The following is a 23816-nucleotide window of genomic DNA, read 5'->3' as shown; positions in this document are numbered from 1 at the left end:
ATAATTTTTTTGTGTGCAACTTACAAACGAATTTGTTCAATATGCCCCATCCATAGTACAAAAGTGCAAGATTATGATATTTTACACTGAAGATGATTCAAAATTGTGAGTGTAAATAATAGATAACACATTTAGAATATAGCAATATAAGACCAAAATGGAGCCGCTACAATACTTAACTTTCATTGGGTGTTAAAGTGAAATGGACAGAGAGACAAATTAAAAAAAAATGGCTTCAAGGCAAGGGCCGGACTGGTGGAATTTTGAATTTTTCTAAAATGACTCATATCGTGTAATGCATTGCCTCTCAACTTGTCTGGACTGAAGATGCGCCCTCCCACTCGTATAACAAGCCCCAATACAAATCAAGAAGAAAATTCAATTTTACCTCTCAAACCTATAGAGAGGATTGTGCAGTATGAACCAGAGATAGTAGAATTTATTCAAATTAAGAACAAATAAAGATAGGCAAAACCACAACAATTCTAAGTAAAAATGTTCCCTTTAATGCTCTCTTAGCTAGATTTTGAATAAAACCCAAACATTTTACTTTGGTGGATTGTTCTTTTGGATGATAAAATCCATATCTTAGAGGTAGAGCGCTTGTCTTGGGAACAAAAGATCGCAGTTCGAATCCCGGTTCCTCTGTGTTACATGTCGAAGTGTCCTTGGGTAAGACACTGAACCCCTAATACCCCCAATAAGCAGGTTAGCGCCTTACATGGCTGCACGGCCGCTATTGGGAAATGTGAAGCACAATGTAAAGCGCTTTGGGAAGTCTTGACTTGAAAAGCGCTATATAAATGCAGATCATTTCATTTTATATATTCTTGGCTGGATCTGCATTTGGCCATGCTCAACATGTGTACACATACTCAGTCTTTTCCTATGGTGCGAAATGTTATATTTGCAGGGAATTACCGCCACATAGTATTAAGGAGTTTAAATGACCTTCATTTTTTAGCATTATTTTTCCTAGGCAATTGCCTGTAACACACTGAAAATCGGTCCCAACCCACCTGTTTAGAAACACTGGTCTAGTGAACTTAACTAAACTTGGTGTAAACCTAAACCACATATCACAATAGGATAAATCTATAGTACAAATATGTTACCTTATAGCTTTGTCAGTAATCTTGATCTTTAACTGCCACAAAATAAAAATAACCTTAATATATGAGCCCCCATAACATGAACATTAAATGAAGGAAGCTGGTAATAGCCAGGCACCATCAGTAGAAATTGGTTTCCATTTTAACAAAAATGGACTAAATTTACTTGAAAAATATAATTATAGCAATTCTCTATAATTCACTGAACTTCTAAATATAATTTTAACACAGTTTTAAAAAAGGCATATGTTTTCAAAACAGAACAACACTTTCTTCAAGGCGAAGTGAGTACAGTAAAAAAAAATACAATTCCTGATACTATGACGAATCAAAAATCATCTCAGGGGCGGAGGAAAACCTTACCACGGTGCCTTGAATTTTGATATATTTATCTTAAGTGGAGGGCAGCACGGCGGCGCAGTGGTTAGCGCTTGTGCGGCACAGTTCATGTCATGGGAACCTGTCGTGGGTTCAAATCCAGCTCCAGACTTTCTGTGCGGAGTTTGTATGTTCTCCCCGTGCTTGCGTGGGTTTCCTCCGGGCACTCCGGTTTCCTCCCACATTCCAAAAACATGCATTTCAGGTGAATTGGCCGGTCCAAATTGTCCCTAGGTGTGAATGAGCGAATGAGTTGTCTGTCCCCGTGTGCCCTGCGATTGGCTGGCAACCAGTTCAGGGTGTCCCCTGCCCACTGCCCGAAGATGGCTGGGATGGGCTCCAGCCCCCCCGCGACCCTAATGAGGATAAGCGGTACGGCTAATGAGATGAGATCTTAAGTGGACTTGTAATATCAATGTGCCTCTCGATGGCAGCCAATGCACACTAAACCTGTGCTTCTTAACTGGTAGGTCGCTAGCCATGACAGAAGCTACTGAGTGAAGCGTTGTAGATTTCAGTAAAAATGATTCTAATTGAGCATTAAAGGCAATGTCATTTTGGTTTTGACGGTCATTTTGTCTTAAAAACCTGAATCTCTTTTAACTGCATGATCTTTTCATTCAATACATTGGAGAAGTAAACTTTTTCTCTCATTTTTGGTCGCAGTAAATAATTACGGTGGGTCCTGAAGTCAGATCAGTTGAGAACCACTGCAGAAAACCTTTCAATTAAAATAACAGCTGCTAGTATAAAGCCGTGGTTCCACAGACAATATATACCCCGCCCTATCCAACCCAGCTCCATCTATCTGAGCTGTACCCACGAACACATTTCATCTCCAAAGCCACAGTCACTGCCCACACTCCCCTTCTCCATACTCCTATTAATGTTATACTTGCAAGGCCACACTCCACAGTGCTTAGTTGCACAGTAATAACAATGGGGAGTATGGCGTGCTGCATATGAAAGCAGCCGAGCTTATTTGCAGGGAACCATTTGATTTTAAAAAAAAAAGTGTTGAAAGTTAAAAACAAACTCCCCCTTTGCAATGCAATTGAAAAGTCAAGTCAAGTCATATTTATTTATATAGCCCTTAATCACAAAAATGTCTCAAAGGACTGCACAGGATTACAATTACACCATTCCCTGATCTTAAAAAAAGTGACCAATCCTAATTTACCAGTGTTCTTTTTCTTAGTTTTTCTTGGCAATAAATTGGAGTACCGCAAAAAACCTTGCTCTCTTGGCTTTTCAGCAATCTCTTGGAACACCCTCTCATTCCTCATGCTCCGAACAAGCTCCTTTTGTATGATTTAATTCAATGTTAGAAAAGTATGTACCTCGTATTGTTTTGTGATTCTTTTTTCTTCATTGTTCTTTGAATTTAGTTGTTGATGCAAATAGCATCTGATTTCCTGGGGTGATATTTTGCAAACCGATGGCGGCAATTTTTAAGAAACAACTATTTCCCTCGAAAAAAGACATTTTCAAGTCACTCTACTATGTGATACCGCGTGACTTGCAGTCAGGGGAGGCAGGAGAGGCATTGCCTCACTTGTCATCATGGAAATATAAAATTTGAAATATAATAAATTATTATATGTATTTCCTTTGGTGCCTGTAGGTTATTTCATTTATACAAATGACTGCTTCACCTGTTACGAATCTTGCCGCACATCTCTGGAACCTGAAATTTTATCAAGTAGAGTTCAGTAGAGAAGGGGGGCAGAACGGCAGCTGAGTGGTTAGCGTGTCCGCGGCACAGTTCTAGGATCATGGATTCAAATCCAGCCACCAGCCTTCCTGCATGGAGTTTGCATGTTCTCCCCATGCTTCTGTGTGATAATTTTATCACATAGGTCACAAAGTCCGATGTTTAGGATTATTTCAGGATTAGGCCATGCTTGTTAGAAAACCTTGCACTGCATTTTTAGCATTAATTCAAGTATTACTCATGCACAATATTTCCTGCCATGAACCAAAATCGTATTGATTGGTAAAGCAAGAAAGAATTTAACTGCATAAACTAGCACAGATATTTTTTTTTATTATCTTACCTTAACTTGTAAATAAAGTCTATGGGCTGATCCTTTTGAAGAAAGGCATCAATGAATCCTCCCTTATGACAAAAAGTCCATGCAACCAGGTAAAATAATACCGGATGCTCAGTATTGTATTAATAATATTCATAATATAATGTAATAATACATCGGTTTTAACAAAGAAAAAATCCCAAAGTTTTAAATTTAATTGCCACTCACATTTTCAATGGGCTGGCAATGAATGAGTAAAGCTACACAAATACAATAGCCTCTCTACATACGAGATTATTTTGTAAAATCAAGCTCTTATTTAGAATTCCTCATATCTCGAACATATTTTCTGCATAAGAAAAACCTGAAAAACAATGTGTTTGTTGCCGGCCTACCAAAATAATCCAAGTTAACCCAAACTAGCTATAAAACACAACTTCTTGATCACTAAAAACCCCTTCAAATATTAATTCAACATAAAAATATATTAATAACATGAACACTTACTATGAAGACAGTAGGCAGTTGCTAACGGGTGTGTCTGTGTGGTGGTGAAGGAGGGAGTGAAAGAGGGGCAGGAGGAGTTAGGGAACTACAGAGAACGATAAAATAACACAACAAAAGAGCGTGTGATTAGTTATGTATGGCGGGAAACACGTGCTAACTGGGACGAGGTGATGCTGGTGGTGAAAGCTTGGCCCTATAGTGGTACCGTCTGGAAAATCGATTGGATTTTCTCTCGCATGTCTGGCACGACTTTTGCTTAAAAGACACCTCATATCTTAAATGTATTGTATCTCGAGTAGCTCGCATGTAGGTGGGGTAACTACTATATTTTGGGATAAAAAAAAATCATTTTTAATCCATTAGCAGGCTGCAACAGAACATGGACAAGGTCTTTTGTACGAATCGTTTGCGCCTGTTTTTATGTAATCGTCTGTACCAACAAAATGATTTGTCATAGCAGACAGTTCGTGCAAATGCGTGACAAGTCGAGCGTCAGATTTACACAAAGATGGAGGTGTCCTCATTAACGTGCTAGCAATTAGCCCACTGTGACAGAGCAATCAGCACGGTGCACGCATACCTGAAAGTCAATGTTATGTTGATGGGAAAAGAGAGACAGTGATGAGAAGGATAACCATGAGAGCAAACAGCTAATAACACCTACACCTGTAATCCTTCAGTGAGCTTTGTTTCCTTCAATTGAATAACATTTAAATCCCTTTTTCAGTTATACGGATTTGTTTTCTTCAATTGATCAAGCAATAATATGCAACGGTGCATTTACTGATTATTTGCCATTGGGCTGTGATTGTGTCTAGATTTTCATATTTGAGAACAACATCTACTACCGTGCAACGGTGGAGAGTCGCACCATCCGTCTGGTTTCCAGCGGGAAAGAAGGTGTGGTCTTCAATGGCCTGGCTGACTGGCTCTATGAAGGTATGGCAGCGCATGTCGCTAATACTTATGTTAAAGCTAATACTAGTGACTTGTAATGGGACCAACAGCATAAGACGATTTCACTCATTTTTGCTTGAAAAACAAGTCAAACATATCGTAAAAGAAAATATCACAGCAAAAATGTTTTGCCTGTTCTACCTTTTTGAGCTACAGCAGTAAAATTCGTGTAATTAAATTATTGTAAATGTAGCCATGTCTTGACCGATTAAAATAGTAAATAAATAACCAAAGGTGGCATGGCAGCTGGGTGGTTAGGATGCAGCTCCACGGTGGCTACCGCAGCCTCCCCGTGCCGACTTTGCATCTTCTCCTTGTTCCTGCGTGGGTTTCCACTGGGCACTCCGGTTTCATCCCACATTCCAAAGACATGAGTGCCAGCTTAATTGGCCGGTATAAGTTGTCCCTAGGTGTGAATGAGCAAGTGTGTTGTCTATCTCTGTGTCTCCTGCGACTGGCTAAAAACCAGTTCAGGGTGTCCCCGGCCTAATGCCCAAAGATATCTGGGATGGGCTCCAACACCCCTGCGACCCTAGTGAGTATAAAGGGCTCAAAAAATGGAAACTCCGCACACAAGGTTCGATTTCATAACCTCAGAACTGTGCCGCACACGCGCTAACCACTGCGTGCCGCGCTGCCCTTAAAAGCAACAGTATCTATTCATTTACTTTTTAGAACACATGATTAATGATGGCCAGGGTCTGCAACATGGTTCCGGTCAGCACTAGGTAGCCCCTAAAGAACATTTGAATAGCCTGGAGACTGGTTCTTTAAATAGCTCACTAGTGACAGGTCATAGTGATTTTCCAGGGAATTTGGCACGAGAAATCATTGACATGACAATGTATTTAAAAACAATGTTTTAGCATTTGACTGTGCTTATTTTAACCCTAACCTTTATGATAATCACAACATCATATTAACATAATAACATTGCAACTCCATAGTAATTACATACGTTGCTATTTTAAACCGGTAGCCCATCCCACTAATCAGGAAGACAAAAAGTAGCTCTCAGGTTCGAAAAGGTTGGCAACCCCTTCCACTATGGGCTACCTATGGAAAAAAAAATATGATCCCTTTTTTGAATCTCTTGAAAATGCTACTGACAACATTATACATGTTGGAAGTTTGTTTCAGTCCAGTTATTTATTCTGCAAAAATGAAATGTTCCACACAACGCTAAAGAAAACGTGGGGACATTTTTCTAAAGCGATTCCCTCAGCGGTGCAGTGGTAAACTTTATGTTGTGAAACATGCTTTGCGGGTGTATTCATGCACAGCAAGCGTTGATTATGACTTAAAGTCGCCTGTACATGTTGCCGTGTTGGGTATTGTGACACTGATTTGATTGGCAGCATATTTATGCTCAATCAATTTTGCTGCTATGGAGTTGATTGGAAAAAACAAAATTTATTCCCACAACGAAAGTGAACACGAGTCATATCCCTTTATATTTTGCTTTGCAGAGAAAAATATACAGGTATATTGGACATAGCAAAGCACAGCAGTCAACCTATTTGGTGTGTATGTGGTGAAGGGTGAAGACCACAGAATGATGACTCAAAATGCTCACTTTCGTAGAGAATGTGGCGCTCTATCTTACAATTACCAGAGTGATTAATCAAACACTGTGTAATATTTGACCACTAGATATCACTTTATTTTGTAGTTCAACTAAAAAACAAGTGCTACAGAGCACAAGTAAGTGGGGAAACTCAAAGTGACGAAACCACACACTTTTTCTTATTATTCAAGACATTTTGTTTTTTTGGGGCGTACCCTTAGCAGCAAAATGGCAAAAAAAGTAGCTGGCTCTAGGTGAAACAACTCCGGTCCTCGAGAGCATCATGTCCTGCAGGATTCTTGCATGATTTTGGAGGTTTCTCCTTTTCAACTCAGGTGATACAAATGATCAAATAGATGTAATTTAAAAAAATAAATAAATAAATAAATATTTTATTGTCTATTTTTTTCTGCTGTGTTTGTGGCATTTATAAACTAACTCAAGGGAGATGGGGCTCAATCAGTGGTGAGGCGTCAGGACCTACAAGGCCTTCTCTGCTGGCCTAAAAAGTGTCTCAATCATAGGATGTTAAATTTATTTTGTCCATGAATTGTTCGTCACCTTCCTTCTATTGCTTTTCCCCTGGTAGCTCTGAATCCAGATGTGCGCTTTTATATTTAAGCATTTAACCAACCACATTTCAGCCATTAGTTTGTTGCCACGCTCACAAATCTACAAGGAGGTCTTCAGTTCTGCAGGTCCTGAGGCGTAAGTGATGATAAAGCTGTAGGCTTAGCGAATCAGATTCCGAGTTCGCAAACCATGGCCTGCTAGCGAGCCTTGGGAAACGTCACCAGTTTCACAAACTACGATTGTTTAGGTGGTGGTAACGAAAGTATCACAACAAAAACGTGAAGAAAAAAATTCCTTTGTACACTGCTTCTAACAAAAAGACTTTCATCCCTAAATTTGATAAAAACTTAATACAAAAGGACGGACTCGACTTTCAGCATTAGCTTCGATGGCTATAGAAAAGAACTTCTGAATGCGACTGAAATGCATGGAGGATCTGTGCAACAGAGTAATTGGAATCTTCTTGAGGAAAAAGAAACAGGATTTTGTGCGCAAACAAAAAGGATTTGGATAAGTAAAATGTGGCTATATAATAACATTGCAATTTTATGAAGTAATTGATAATGCATTTTTTTCTGTAAATGTTTTATAGCCATAAAATAGCGATTGAGGGTTGGATTGATTCAGACGTAGCAATACTGAAGGCCTTGGTGTAATATACATGGCCTGCCACTGGGTTCATTTATTCAATGATCATGCAAAAAGTGTTGGATCGGTATGGTTTGATACTACCATGGGTTTACCTGGATCAGATCGATACCAAAATTCCCAGTAGCCCCCTACACAGTGTTAGGAATAACGCCGTCATAAATAAGGGCATTACTCAACTGAATTATTTTTTCAGTAGCCGGGTAATCTAGCAAATTATTTTTTTTCTGCAGTTACCGTCACTGACTGTAAAAAGCGGCGCGTTACATTGGCTTCAGGATGGCAATGGCGGCTCGCCCCCGCACACCTGACGCCGTTTTAAGCAGCACAGTTTTCCGCTCTTTCCAGAGTTGATCTTTTGGGATCATGTCACCATTCAAAATAGGAACTACCATATAGCTAGATAGCGATTACGGATATAGTATTTACTTAAAGAAAAAGCAAATGGGGGGCCGAGTCCACCAATGAAAAATCAGTGCCGTTGACACTCCTCAATGCAGCGGCAACCGACTCGTGACATTCGCGAATGAAACATCTCCATGAGCCAACTTTTGGGAGTGAAAGAAGGGAGCTGGCTCCCCACCAATCAACAGCTGGTGCCCTCTGAGACTCATTATTTCTCTTAAGATTGGCAGAATGCATTTTTGGGGCGTTCTGTGTTGTTCACTTTAAATTTGTTTAACATATATATATATATATATATATATATATATATATATATATATATATATATATATATATATATATATATATATATATATATATATATATATCCTTTTAAAGTAACGGCAATAGTTTGTTTCCTTGGCAACTAGTTACTTTTACTATAGATTAATTCAGTTACTAACTTTTTGGAAAAAGTAGTGAGTAGCTATAACTATCCATCCATCCATCCATCCATTATCTGCCCCGCTTTATCTTCAGTAGGGATGCGGGGGGTACTGGGGCCCATCCCAGCTATTTTCGGACATTGGGCGTGGAACACCCTGAACTGGTTGCCAGCTAGTCGCAGGGCACACAAGGACAGACAATTCGCTCTCTCATTCACACCTAGGGACAATTTGGACCGACCAATTAACCTGACATGCATGTTTTTGGAATGTGGGAGGGAAACGGTGTGCCCGGGGGGAAACCCATGCAAGCACGGGGAGAACATGCAAACTACACACTGGAGGTTTGATCCCACAACCTCAGAACTGTGCTGCACACGCGCTAACCACTGCGCCACCGTGCTGTCCTAGCTATAACTAATTACTTTTTGAAACCCGACACTGCCTGTACAAGACATGGATCATTGACATTTTCCAGAAGATAAATCTTGTGCATCTTGAACTACCTGATATTCTGCAGCGTCATCATTTCCAAATATGGGCACATCGGAAATTGTGTATGCACGTGTCTATGTGTGTCGGTTCTGATTTCTGTTAATGGATTTCTGTTTTTAACCCCCTTCTGTAAACCTCGTAATCAATCCCAGCGGAGCTTTTAATGTAATGCAATAACAAAACGGCAACTATGAAAGAAAAAATGGTAATTTGGTTGAACTGCTAAAGGGTCGGTTTTAAACCTTGTCCTTATTAATGGGATTATTTCTTTCTGTGTCTCCCAGAAAGCTAAATGAAAAACGTAATCCGTTTTCATTACCGCGCAAAGATTTGTTTTGTGGCTGTCTTCCCTCCTAAGGATTTATAACAAGCACACAAATCATGACGTTTATAATGGCGCGCCTAGACACACGCAAAAACACACGCTGCGCGAAGGTTATGTTGCATTGTCCCTCTGCGCTGCTCTTATCCTTGAGCACAAAGGAAATGTGATTTATTTGGATGGGGGGTTCTTTTCCGATGGGTTAGGGTTTCGACATCGACGAGGGAAACGTTGCGAAGGCATCGCCAGATGCTCTGCCTGTCCCAGATAATACAACTAATTGTTCCTCCAGGACAAAAGCACGTTTGTGAACTGCGACTAACTCTGCTATGATAACAAATCATTTTGCCGATACACTCTGAGCTTGTTTGGTGAAAAGAAACATTAATTAAGAAAGACACAAATCATTCGTCATATCTGTACTTATAAAAGATGGGTTTCAACGGTCAGTTTTTAAATATAGCAATTGTGCCCTCTGCAGGAATTTTATTATAGAGTAAAAAGACCCTAGTGAGGATAAGCGGTTCAGATAATGGATGAATTGAATTGTCTTACTTGTTAAAAGCAACATTGTATCGGACTCCATGGTTAAAATGTAATAAACATAAAAAGAAAAAAGGATAAAAACAGTCGGATTAAATATGGAAAAAAAAACTTTCCAACGTAATGCTAAGAGACTGTCCTGAATTATAAAATATTGCAATGAAAATAAGTGCAGTAACATTGAGCAGCTCGGAAATACCAGACTAAGTAATGTCAAGTCAAGTCATGTTTATTTGTATTTATCACAGGGAGTCTCAAAGGGCTGCACAGACCACAGATTATTGCAAACTACAGACTATTGTTACACCATTCCCTGATCTAAAACCTTTATGAGTGCAAGGAAATACTCAAAAAACCTCAACATGAGGAAAATTAAGAAACCTTGAGAAGGGACCGCACATGGGGTAGTCCTCCTTCCAGGATGACCAGGCTGCTGCGGATGTTGCAATAAAAACAATACACAGATATTGTCAACATGAAATATAGGTCATTCATAAACTATATAATATAAGTGTGTTTTAAGCCTAGATTTAAACAGTTCCACTGAGATTGCAGAGCGATTCTCAGGGGAAGAGCATTCCACAGCACCGGGGCCCGAATGGAGAAGGCTCTCGAACCTGCGGACCTCTTCTTATTCTTCATATATATATATATATATATATATATATATATATATATATATATATATATATATATATATACAAATTGACAGGTATACGATCTCCGTCACTTCTTCTTGCAGCCCCCCTTTCCTCGGCACATATTCGTTTCGGCACGCATGATAAACTTGCATTTTATATCGTTAATATCTTATTTATCTTAATACTACAGTTTTTGATGTTTTAGTACTAAGTAAATGTGTTATAAGTGATCAGGAAGATTTGTTTCATAGCTACTTTGGGTTAATTTGGATGCTTTTTGGAGGATGGTAATGGACCAATTAGTTTTTAATCATCCATATCGGGATAATTCACTCGTTTCTTAAACGATTCGCACTGCGAGCACAATCATGGAATAAATTAAGCACGTATGAGGCGGTACAAATGTATCTACATTTTTTATGTATTTATCTTGGAGAACTTTTGATGTAAAGTTGTATGGCTTATTTTGCCTAACCAGAAGAGATACTGCAGAGCTACAAGGCCCACTGGTGGTCCCCGGATGGCTTGCGTCTGGCCTACATGACAATTAACGACACACTGGTGCCAAAAATGGAAGTTCCCTTCTTCACTGGGACGCCTTACCCCAACAATTTAGAATACCACTACCCAAAGGTGACTCACTAAGATTATTGTTCACCAAGTCTGAGACCCAAACAGACAAATGTGCTTTCTTTTGTCCCTCGGCAGGCTGGTGAAGAGAACCCCGTGGTGCACCTGTCAGTAGTGAGCCTCAACGGTCCCTTGCACACGGTGGTAATGAAGAAACCTGATGACCCTCGGATCGGGTAAGAGCCCGTCCCAAAGTCTTGCCAATATGCCAGAATGGGCCCCTTGAACGCTTTTGTGGGCTTTTCCAGGAGAGAGTATTACATCACCATGGTGAAGTGGGCCACCAACACCAAACTGGCTGTTAACTGGCTGAACCGGGCCCAAAACAACTCTATCCTGACACTGTGTGAGGCTATAACAGGTGTCTGCATCAAGGTATGGAGCTCTGCAGAATGGAACCAGTTACCAAATGCAAAAACAAGCTGCTTCCCCCATTTTTTTCACATTATTAGGACTGCAGGATTTTAACTGTACAATCAAGGCCAATGTTAAATTAAATTATTGTGAAATATTTTTTGAGGGACACTGTGTATCATTTAGAGCAAGGGTGGGCAAACAGGGCAGCACAGCGGCGCAGTGGTTAGCGCGTGTGCGGCACAGTTCTGGGGTTGTGAGATCAAACCTTCCTGTGTGGAGTTTGCATGTTCTTCCCCTGCTTGAGTGGGTTTCCTCTGGGCACTCCGATTTCCTCTCACATTCCAAAAACATGCATGTCAGGTTAATTGGCCAGTCCAAATTGCCCCTCGGTGTGAATGAGCGAGTGAGTTGTCTGTCTCTGTGTGCTTTGCGACAGGCTGGCAACCAGTTCAGGGTGTCCCTTGCCCACTGTCTGAATATAGCCGAAATGGGCTCCAGCACCCCCATGACCCTACCGAGGATAAGAGGTGCAGATAATGGATAGATGAATGGGTGGGCAAACATTGAGCCTGGAAACATGTCCCATTTTTCTCATTTGAATTTATAAATAATATATAATAATGTATAATATATAATGTATAATATAATATAATATAATAATATAAATAAATGGACATAAAGACATCTAAATAATTGTTTTGAAATATGGTCAGCCAGTTGCAGGCACACAGAAACGGACAACTCATTCGCTCATTCACACCTAGGGACAATATTGACCGGCCAATTAATATTTTTGTAGTTTGGGAGAAAACCGGAATTCCCGGAGGAAACCAACGCACGCACGGGAAGAACATGCAAACTTCGCACAGGAAGGCTGGAAGCATGTGTTTTCCATATCAAGATGATGATTCAACTTGTTTCACTTTTTTGTTAACGAAACATTTTTAATTGTTGTTCAAGGCATTCATGTGATATATATATATATATATATATATATATATATATATATATATATATCACATGATATGCCAATATGCCAGAATATATATATGTATATATATGTATATATATGTATATATATATATATATATATATATATATATATATATATATATATATATATATATATATATATATATATATATATATATATATATATATATATATATATATATATATATATATATATATATATATGTGAAGGTACAGTAAAAAGCCTGACATAATCTTCTGATGTAACTTTTAGAAACACGAAGACGAGAGCACGACCTGGTTGCACAGACAGGTGAGCGTCGGACGTCATCGCCCCGCCGTCAACACGGCCGTCATCTTCTCTTTCTTGCAGAACGAGGCGCCGCTTTTCTCCCGCGACGGCCACAAGTTCTTTTTCATCCGAGCCATTCCGCAGGGCGGGAGGGGCAAGTTTTTCCACATCTCCATGTCCACCTCCACGGTAAGTCCTGGCTCAGATGAGGTCCGGCTTCTGAGGTCCGTTGCTGACGCGTTCTTGTTTCTTAGCCCAATACCAGCACAGACATCCTTCAGTCGCTGACCTCAGGAGACTGGGACGTGACTGACATTTTGGCCTACAACCACCAGAAGAACCTCATGTGGGTTAGGCGCGGATGCTTACTGAAGTTTGCGATAGAGATTTGTCGTTTGTGGATAAAAAGGCTCTCGGAAGTGAAGGGCAAGAGCCTGTTCCCCAAAAATTAAGAGCAGATTCCCTTAGTAACGCTTTTTTTCATCTTGTGATTGGTCAATATGCAATATGTTGTTGGCTTTAGACTTGATGAGTATCTAATACAGGGATGCCAAACACCGCTTAGCTCTGGGGCCTGATCCAGACTTTCTGTTCTGGCCAGGTGGAGATATGAAGATATGCTAACTCCAAATTTTTAGCTTTGTTTTTCAGTGCTCTGCTTTATCATTCGGCCTAATTTAGCAGCCTACCCTGTGTATTATAACCACTGATGACGAGGGATCTTTCCCAAACACAACACATATATTCACAAACAATGAGCAAAAAGATTTTCACGTTTGGCATTAAATGTGTTGACTGGTTTACTTGGATAGTCTAGTGAACTCAGTTTAATGCGTGCAAACACATTCAACATTGTCCTCTAGCGGCCGGAAAGAGCATTTTATTTGCATTTGTACAAAAAATAACATAATTTTTGATAGAAATAACCTAGAGACTCGCTTCTTTTTTTGACCCATCAGAAATGTATGGACGGATGTAATAAATCATCCAGCAGGCTGGATCCAGCCCACTGGCCGTTTATTTGATCTGCCTGACCTAATATGTTAAAATTGTTTTTTATTTTATATTTTCTTATTCGTAGATTCGTAAGTATTTTCAATGTTCAATTTTCCATGTTCCTGTGTTTCACAATTTACTTTTTTTACCTAGGGAATTTAACATTTATTCTTGTATTTCATAGCTTATTTGTTGTTGCACTAAGAAGTCTTTTTTCTTTGATTCTTATTTACTTTTTAGTTTTTTTCTTTTAGATTTTTTTTTCTTGTTTTTTTCTTCATCTTTTGTTTTGACTTAATTCTTTTATTTTCATCTTAATTTTGTTTCTTATTTTCCTTGCCTTTTACCCTTTTTTCCCTTTGCCCTTTGAGACTCTTTGTGATTAAGGGCTATACAAATAAAAATGACTTGACTTGACTTGACTTTTTTTCTTATTAATTATTTTTTTATTCTTTTTATCCTTTTCTTTTTCTGAAGCGCTTTTTAGAGCCGAGCCAAAAGACCAGTTTCTCAAAAAAGAGCTGGTACATTTTGCGGTTAATGGGGACAAGAACCACCTGCAAAATGTGAAAATCTGCAAAGTAGTAGATGCCCTTCATTACAACAGAATTGACGACCTAACAACTGAGAGAGAGAGAGCACGCAAGAGAGAGAGAGAGAGAGACCAAAAGAGACGGAGAGAGACGGAGAGAGACTGAGGGAGACCGAGTGAGACCGAGTATGACTGAGTGAGAGATCGAGAGGGACCGAGAGACAGAGAGTCATAGTTTAAGCAACATGACGAATGGAGAGGGACACAAACTACTGGACCAGATGTAGAACGCAAAGCAGGTGTCCGGTCATAGTACAGTATGAAAGACGCTATGATATGAATTCGGCATTGAATATCTCAATTAAAGTGGTGCTAGCCAATCAGTGTTAATCTTGGCTGTCTGAACTGAAGCAAGAAGTAGCTGGGGTCTCTGGATTGCCATAAGTAGTTTGCTGTGCCAGAGTCATCCTTGTCACTTTGCTCTGTATTTTTCCCGCACCAGATATTTCCTAAGCACAGAGGACGACCCAAAACGAAGACACTTGTACAGGTAGGAGCTTCCTTATGCTTGCTGCTACGTAAGCACGCTAGGAGACCAAAGTCACATAGCCTGGATGGATTCACAGCACGGACACCATCCCGCCGTTCAACCGCTGCTGCCTGTCCTGCCAGTTCAAGTGCGGCTATGTGGACGTGTCCTTCAGTCACAGCATGCACTACTTCCTGCTCAACTGTAAAGGTGCATCACGTCTAAATGTATTTTATTTATTTTCCCGCATCCACAATAATCCCAACAGATTAGATTTATCAAAACAGTAATTGGTTGCAGTTACTCCATTAAAAAGTTCCGCTTACCCCAACCACCAGATTACTGACACCCTAAGTAGCGCATTACTCTAAAAGTCAAAATCTAGTTACAAATTACGGAATATACATGCATTCAAGATGATCACCTAAAACTGCTCTAGAATAGCCACATAATAAAAGACATAAGTAAATGTGCACAAAACCTCTAGTGAACCGTTCATGATTCTTGGCTTGTGCAATCTTGCGAGTCCGCAAAAAAACCCTTAGCTGAGACACTCCATATCCATTTTGTCACTGTACTCAAAGATCTCTTTCTGCATTTCTATGTACTGACTAACATGTTATATTTTTTTCTCTAGGTATGGTGCATTGCAAAAATGGTTTTACGAATAAAAATGGCAAAATTAAGCACACTTTTACCGTAACCTTTATTCTGCCCCTTTGATTTGTTGCTTCTGTATAAGCCATGCCCCCTCCCCACACGCTTCCTACCATTCGCTACTGGTGAAACACAACCAAACATGCACACATAAACAGACCTCTGACTTTAGTATTTTTATTTTATAGTAAATACGGATATGCAAGTATAAAGATAGGGTAGGGAGAATATCTTCATGAGGAGAAATTCATCCTTTTCGTACTCTGTAACTGAATTCAGTTGTACTTTTAATAAGTAAGTGAGTGTTTTTTAACGACAGTTGAGTTACAAAATTTGATTAGTAACGCTTTACAGTACTTGTTACCGAAAAAAGTTATTTGTTCCAGGAATGCATTCCTTTGTAGAGCATTAGTGCCAACACTGGTAATTAGCAATTTAATCCCTGGAAGATTTCTGTGGAAATAGAAAGTAACATGGTTACAAATGTATATATATATATATATATATATATATATATATATATATATATATATATATATATACCGGAGCCATATCCCCCTAGTGGGAGGTAGCTAGAGTCAAGAACTCATTCACATTACTGACTCTTTCTGGGAGATTGATACAGAGGAGGGGATTCCCAGCCCCCTCGTTCAACCCAACTGATGTGTTGGGAGTCATTAGGTGACCAAACCCCCCAATTCCAACCCCTAATGCCGAGTGCCAGGCAGGGAGGCAATGAGTACCAATGTTGTAAGTCTTGGGCTTGAACCAGCGACCTCCCAGTCTCGGAGCGGGCGCCCTGCCCCCTAGGCCACTGAGCAGGAGCTAATGGCAGATATTTTTTTTACTAATCACTAACCAAAAAGTAATTCTTAGTTTCAAAGTTTTGAAGTGGTATTGAGCATTGGACGTTTTTACCTGGATGGAAAAGATGAAGTGAGCCTTTTAGTTTTTTATTGATGTGATCTCTCCATTCACAGGGCCAGACATTCCGAGCGTAGCCATCTACAGAACAGAAGACAAACAGAGTAAGTGTCTGTCTTCAACCTTTTTAATATTTGAAAAGACTTTTGAGATGATCGTGCTCGTAGAACTGCTGGACTTGGAGACCAACGAGCTGGTCAATGCCACCCTCAACAACATGCAGATGCCTCGAGTGGAGTACCAGACCATCACCATAGACGACTACAGTAGGCCTCGCCTTTGCGTTGACCTGCACGGCAGTTCAACATTTGCTAACTTGTGTGCGCGTGTGTTTTTGTGTGTATATGCTTCAGCCCTCACCATGCAGATCCTTAAGCCGGCTGGATTTATCGACACAGCCCATTACCCCTTACTTCTGCTGGTGTGAGTATGATGACGCACACGTCTTGCTTTTGTTCTACGGGATGGGATAAGGGAACACTCCATGTTTTCTTTGTCCTGAAATTTGAATCAGTAAGCCAATTTTACGGGGTCTTCAAATTCATCTGGAAAAAAAAATGTGAATCAATGTTAACAAAAATGTCAAGTCACTACAGGTGAGATCTTAGGCCCAAACCCAGCCAAGCCCGAACCCAGCCCGAAATTCAGGGTGGGTCAGGCTTATAATGTCAAACAGTACATTCTGGTTCAGGCCGTGGCCAGGCTCATCTATTTTTCTCAAATAATCCATTGTCATTGTTCTATGTTTCTTTTTGTTTGTGGAGGATTTGCGCAGCATGCTCACTCTTTGGCGTGTTCATTTCACGGTGTGTGTGCTTGGCGATACTATCGGACACAGCGAGGCGTTTGGGGACGCAAAATCGGACAAAATCACCCTTCCTCCCGAGTCTTCACAAATAAAATGTGAAAATTCTGGTTTGCTTCGGGCTTGGTCCCATAAATGAAGTTAATTGGTTCGGCTTGGGCAGGTTCTAGCTTTTATAATTGCGGGCCCACGTTGGGCTGGATTTTAACATGAAGAAGAGATTTGGGAAAAATGACTCATAAAGAGACTGTGGAACATTGTGGACACAAGATGGAGGGTGAGATATGAGGGCAAGGTGAAGCACCTGAGTTGGCGAGATGGTCTGATTTATGAGGATTGAGCTAAACCAGGGATTGGCAACCCGAAACATTGCAAGAGCCTTAACAACCTAATATTTGTACAGGATTGTAAAACCTTAACATTATTTTGGTCGTGTTTGCCTTTATACAGAAACCATACATTTTTGGAATGTGTTTCCCTCCATCATCTTTTTCCTTTTTCAAACATTTTTGAAAAAGATCTTGGGAGCCATTAGGGCAGTGCTAAAGAGACACATCCGACTCTGAGCCGCAGGTTGCTGACTCGGGAGCTAAACTGACAGAGAAAGTAATTTGGGTAGCTTCACCTGTCTTTTTTTTTGTTATTTTGAAGCTTTAATAAGAAGAGGAGCCTTTGAGGAGGGCTTCAGGACAAGATGGAATTCTCTTATCTGAAAGCTCCTCTGCCCTTTCAAGTTCAAAATCCATTGATCTCTTCTCTCCTTATTTCGAGTGTCTATTTAAGTTTCAACTTAACTCTGTTTGAGGCCTCTTGTGTTCATTTTGATTTATGTGCATATAATCTGACCCCCTGTTTTCAGTATTGTATTTTATAGTTCTAATGTTTTTGCTTAAATTGCAGCGTATACGGTAGAGGTAAGATCAGCCTAAAAAATTCAGCCCGACCCGAGTCACAGGTCTATGAACCCGAACATGATTTGATAAACGAGCCCGAAATAAATCCGAAGCTTGTAAACAAGAAGCAGAAATGACGCCTGATGTGAGAGTGGTGTGAGTTGAGTGTCTTTTGCCACAAACCCAAGGAGGAAAATTTCTTTGGGTTTAGTGATTTTGAGTTAAACTGATAATTTGGTGTGCAATTTCTCTATCTAAATAATTACTTCAGTAAAAGTAGGTTCATGCATGCTGTGTAGATCCTCCACAAAGGGACGAAAACAAAAAAACATGGCGAGAGAGAAGCCAGACTGGCCTTACTTATTGATTGACATTTTAAGCCTGGATTTCAGGTTAGATTCGGGCCCGGGTCCAAGATCTTAAGTCAAGTCAAGTCACATTTATTCATATAGCCCTTAATCACAAAAATGTCTCAAAGGACTGCATAGGATTACAATTACACAATTACCTGCTCTTAAACCAACATGCAGGCAAGGAACAACTCAAAACCTCAGCGTGAGGAAAAAAGAAACCTTTAGAAGGGGCCTCACAAGCGGTAATTCCCCTTTCCAGGATGACCAGGGTTAAATAGATTTAGCATTACAGTACACAAACGTAGTAAACACAAGGTAACATGTTGAAAATTTGTCCGGAAAGTGCATGACAGCAACGGCGCCCCCAGCCTGTAAACTAGTCCAGAAATTCTATGACGGCTACAACGCAGCTTCCCATCTCTGCCAGCTGGTCAATGCAGGCGTTGACATGCTTCAGGTCATGGTCCTATGACTCATCTCAAATCATCCTTCTCCTTCGTATCACCACCAGGCAGGCAGTTGGAAAAAGACAGGACAATACAAAATATGAGGTGGGCATCAATCATACGCTTTTGAATCGAAGTGTGTCTTAAGTCTAGATTTAAAAACTTCCATTGAGGTTGCAGATCTTATCTCCGGAGGCAGAGCATTCCATAGCACCGGGGCCCGGATGGAGAACGCTCTCGAGCCTGCAGACTTCTCAGCTCTAAGAGTCACAAGTAGACCGGCATTTTCCCAGTGGAGGCTCCATGCAGGAATATAGGGCGAAATCAAATCAGAGAGATAAGAGGGTGCAAGTGCATGCAAACATTTGTATATTAATAAGAGAACCTTTAAGTCACATCTTAGGTGGACTGGGAGCCAGTGCAAGTTGGCCAATACAGGAGTAATATGCTCAAACTTTTTTGTCAAAAGTCTAGCTGCCGCATTCTGAACCAGCTGCAATCTTTCAAAGCTAGACATCGGGAGACCAGAAAGCAATACATTACAGTAATCAAGCCAAGAAGTAATAAACGCATGAATTAAAACCTCTGCATCTGATTGGGACAGCATCGAACAAATCTTCACAATATTACGGAGGTGGTAGAAAGCTACTCTAGTAATTTTTCACGTGTGACTGAAACGACAGATTAGGATCAAATATAACACCTAGATTTTTGACCGAGTCACTATGGGTGATATTACATTTGTCTAAGTTCAGGGCAGTGTTTGAAAACAACTCATGTCAATGAGCTGGACCAATAATCAACATTTGAGTTTTTTCTGGGTTAAGGCGCAAAATTACCTCTCGTATATGGTAACCAACAGCTAAATTTTCTCAAGATCTGCTTAACGTACAAGTACAATTGCTGCTACTTTTGGCGGATGTCTGAGCGAGCAAGGTGGATTGTTTGACGCCTGCCCAATCTCCCACCGAGGCACACCTGTGACCTAAGTCCGTCCTTAAGCTAAATCTTTGTTCTGTCCCCAACAAAGAGACGGAACGCCGGGCGGCCAGATGGTGACGGAGCGCTTTGAGGTGGACTGGGCTACCATCCTGGTGAGCAGCTTCGGCGCGGTGGTCATCCGCTTCGACGGCCATGGCAGCGGCTTCCAGGGCACCAACCTCCTCCACAAAGTCCACAGGAGGTTAGGGAAACTGGAGGAGCAGGACCAGCTCGAGGCTCTCAGGTCTGATTTGTATCTTCTTTTGTTTTCTGGGTGGACGAAAACTGTCTTCCGCTCATTTATGATGTCAATCTCAGGTTTATATCCAAAGAGCCCTACATCGACAAGAATCGAATGGGAGTGTATGGAAAGGTAATTGTGCAGGTGGTTTTGCGTTCCATTCTTAATCTGAAACTAAATCTAATGTGCAGTTGTGTGTTTTTTTGTTTTGCAGGCCTACGGCGGATATTTAGCCACGCTACTGCTAAGCTCGGACGAGTTCACTCAGCTCAAATGTGGAACGGCGGTCTCGCCCATCACAGATTTTGAGCTCTACGGTAATCTTACATTTCATCTGAAAACCCGAATGAAACTCTTTGAGAACGTTCTTATCTAAACCTATTTATAAAGCCGGATGCGCGTGCATGTGTGCTCGTATGTGGGTTATAGGCTCCGGAACGACAGAACCAATTTTCGTGAAATTTGCTACAATTGTTCTTAAGGCCTCCATGCATATTTTTAGCTAGGTTTTTTTTGTCAAGGCGCCCCAAATAAATACCACCTAAATTGTTAAACATCTGCCATCATGTACAAGCGGCTCTAAAGCTGCATGCAATCATGCGGCTCTACGGCGCTCCCTAACGGCTCCCTGGTGCTTTTTCAACAAACCACCGCCCCGACAATCCCCCCTATGTAAAACGCCTGGCAACGCCAAGCCCAAAAACGCAGAGCAACTGCGCTTGTTGATTGTAATTCTAATATAAAATACATAGATAATGAAAGAAGATTGCCTTCAAGATTTTTTATCATCGTAGTTTTAAAGGTATGACATACAGTACATTTCCTCGCAAGTTATTTGATCAATTTACATTCGAACCAAATACTATGAATATTCTGTAGTTTACCAGCCGCGGACCGGTACCGTGGTTGTTTGGTACCAGGTAGAGGTAAGATCAGCCTTTAAAATTAAGCCAGACCCGAGTCGCTGGTATATAAACCTAAACCTGCCCCAACCCGACGGATTAACTTGATTTGATAGCTGAGCCCGGAATTAACCCGAATTTTTGATTTGTCGCCAAAGTAAACACAAAGCTTTACTTCGGCCGTGCGTACTAACCCTAACCCGAACTGTGGGTTTTGGCAGTACCACACAGCTCGGGATTTACTTGCGGCCGAGTCCCTCAAATCAAGTGTGCACTGCAAGTGCCGCGTCTGAATGAACAGTTTGGCGCTGAAGTGCGCATCTCGGCGACGTGCAGCGCACGAAAGTGAAACTGAAAAAAAAGGCACTGAAAAGAAAATCATATTCTGCAGATTACAAGCTGCAAATAGTGACATGTTTGTCAGAAAAGCAGAGCGAAAGTTTTTAAAGCTTGTAAGCTTTGAGAAGCGAGAATGCGTCCGGCGACAATGTCGTCTGACGTGAGGGAGGTGGAAGGAGGAAGCAGCGTATTTTTTACCGCAACACTGAGGATGAACATTTCTTTGGAATAAATGATTGGGAGTCAAAATGATAGTTTGGTAAGCTAACTTGTTTAAATACAATTCCTTACAGTACAGTAAGTTCATGCTGTGAAGATCCTCCATTAAAGGAAAAGAAAAAAACAGCGAGAGAGAGAGAGAGAGAGAGAAGCCCTGCCGGGCTGACTTATCGGTTGACATATTAAGAGAGAGATTTGGGTTGGGTTCATGCCCAGGCTCAAGATCTTACCTCTACTACCAGGCAAGCGAAAGAAAAAAAGTTGCCCTAGCTTATTGCTTATGCTGCATTTATTTTTGTATGGACACTATTCCTTTTTACCAATAATAACCTCAAGGTTTTATGGACATAAACTATAGTTTTAGGGCCATGGTTAATCAGTCGATACATTCCGCCAATCACATTTGCTCAACGTTGGATGCAAAGAAAATCAAACCAGGGTCGTAACAATGAGAGCACCGTTGATGATATAGGAATAGGTATTTGATTTTATTTTATCATCACGCTATTTTTATTCACGGTAGTACTTAATCTTACTTTTTTATCTTGAAGGCACACAGGGTTGCTCAATTGTTGTTTTGGCTGAATTACTTCCTGTAATGCTCCATTACGTTCTACAATGTGGCATGTAAGAAGGGGTGCTTTTTAGGGGATGTTTTTCGGATTTTGCTTTTGTTATTCTGCCTCAGATTGTTATTAACTTGTCTGTACTTTTTCTTGAAAATAATTCTTCAAAAGAAACCTAACAAAAATATATCCACAAAAGCAGTTAATTTTTTTAAATTGAAATGACAAAGAATTGGAAACACAATGTGTTTGCTAAACAAATTGAATACTGGCTATTTAGAAAAATGGAAAAACAAAAATACAACGACAATTTTGGAGATTGGGTATCAATTTTCAATAGCATTTATAGTAATACTCTTGCTATGCTTGGTTATCTCTCAAAAACATTGATACCTAATATCCCAATCCAATGTTTCCCCCCAAATTTCTGAAATCATTTTTTTTTTTTAAATGTTCTCCTATTATTTTCCAGATTATTAAACAATGATAGTAGGGCGAATCATACGAGTACTCTTTCAGGAGTCGATACTTTGACTCCTTTATCCACAAAAGGTGACCAAAAGATCCTATTCAGGATAACATATTTTTCTACTTTCTTAACAACAGTGTCTGCATTTTCGGAACGATACCTGGGTTCAAAGACTGATTCCAGAGTATATACGGTATCTATACTCAATGTGTTTCTTTCCTAATTCATCATTTTCAAGTGTGTTAATACCAGTTTGTACACCTCCCCAGATGTCAAATTTAGCCCACAGAGCGGGCCAACTGGTGCAGAAGCAGTTCTTGATCATCCACCCCACTGCAGACGGTATCAAAAAATGATCAGCACTGCAAAAGAAAAAAGTGCCATTTTTATTCTCTCACAATGATGTCATCCTCTGTGCCTGTAGAAAAGGTTCACTTTCAGCACACAGCCAAGTTTATCAACCATTTAATCAGCAAGAAGGCCAATTACACGCTTCAGGTGAGGCTGCAAGCGGACCGTCTTTCTTTACAGGTTATGCACCAATCGGAAACTTTTTGGGGAAAATCTACATCGATGTACGCCGAAGTTTTTTGAATGTCTCGATGAAGGTACTGTAAAGTGGTTTGGGCATTCGTGTAATGTGGACTGATTTCTAAAAAACTAATCATTTGGTCCTCTTTATAAGACTCGGTACACTGCAACAATAAACTGTTGTTCCGTTAGTAAACGAATGCTCTCGTTTAAGGGATGTTTTTCAAAAGCATTTTTTTTTAAGGGAAAATCAGACTGTGATACCAAATACTGCGAATCTTACTCAGTTTACGACACTGGTTTATAATAAATTATGAAATACAAATCTTCAGTGAACTAACTACAAAATAAAAATAAAAATCAGCCAGTGCTTACTTTGGTATTGACAATGTTAATTGTTCCTTGGTTATTCCAAGTTCATTACTGCCGTCTAATGGACACCTGCTGTAACCAGCAAGATTATGCATGGTTTCTTATTTAACCACCTAACACTTAAAATGACCCTCTTAAATACTCTTATGTGATAAAGATGTACATCTAAAAAATGTCTTTATCCATTCTGAAATAATTTTCAGT

General features: G+C 40.2%; 1 protein-coding gene across 6 annotated transcripts in view; it reads left to right on the top strand.

The window, feature by feature from the left end:
- The window catches only part of dpp6b (dipeptidyl-peptidase 6b), a 697001-nt gene that overhangs the window by 115547 nt on the left and 557638 nt on the right, over window positions 1-23816 (top strand). For 5 of the 6 annotated variants that reach the window (XR_015850702.1, XR_015850703.1, XM_088337977.1 and 2 more), the window contains exons 8-24: window positions 4849-4969; window positions 11085-11239; window positions 11315-11412; window positions 11485-11611; window positions 12840-12878; window positions 12939-13046; window positions 13112-13203; window positions 14888-14935; window positions 15012-15124; window positions 16552-16761; window positions 16849-16918; window positions 20023-20217; window positions 20292-20346; window positions 20429-20531; window positions 22847-22902; window positions 22979-23051; window positions 23134-23207. Coding sequence is in view for 4 of the 6 variants with exons in the window: in XM_088337977.1 (XP_088194103.1) it covers window positions 4849-4969; window positions 11085-11239; window positions 11315-11412; window positions 11485-11611; window positions 12840-12878; window positions 12939-13046; window positions 13112-13203; window positions 14888-14935; window positions 15012-15124; window positions 16552-16761; window positions 16849-16918; window positions 20023-20217; window positions 20292-20346; window positions 20429-20531; window positions 22847-22902; window positions 22979-23051; window positions 23134-23207 (1737 nt within the window). In the remaining 2 variants the exon portion in view is untranslated. The remainder of the gene's footprint in view (window positions 1-4848; window positions 4970-11084; window positions 11240-11314; window positions 11413-11484; window positions 11612-12839; window positions 12879-12938; window positions 13047-13111; window positions 13204-14887; window positions 14936-15011; window positions 15125-16551; window positions 16762-16848; window positions 16919-20022; window positions 20218-20291; window positions 20347-20428; window positions 20532-22846; window positions 22903-22978; window positions 23052-23133; window positions 23208-23816) is intronic. The other variant, XM_088337961.1, reaches the window with a different exon arrangement.

The sequence above is a fragment of the Urocampus carinirostris genome, chromosome 1 (assembly GCF_059441175.1).
Source record: "Urocampus carinirostris isolate Australia breed hairy pipefish chromosome 1, RoL_Ucar_1.0, whole genome shotgun sequence".
Lineage (NCBI taxonomy): Eukaryota > Metazoa > Chordata > Actinopteri > Syngnathiformes > Syngnathidae > Urocampus > Urocampus carinirostris.
This window is presented reverse-complemented; position numbering and strand designations above follow the sequence as displayed.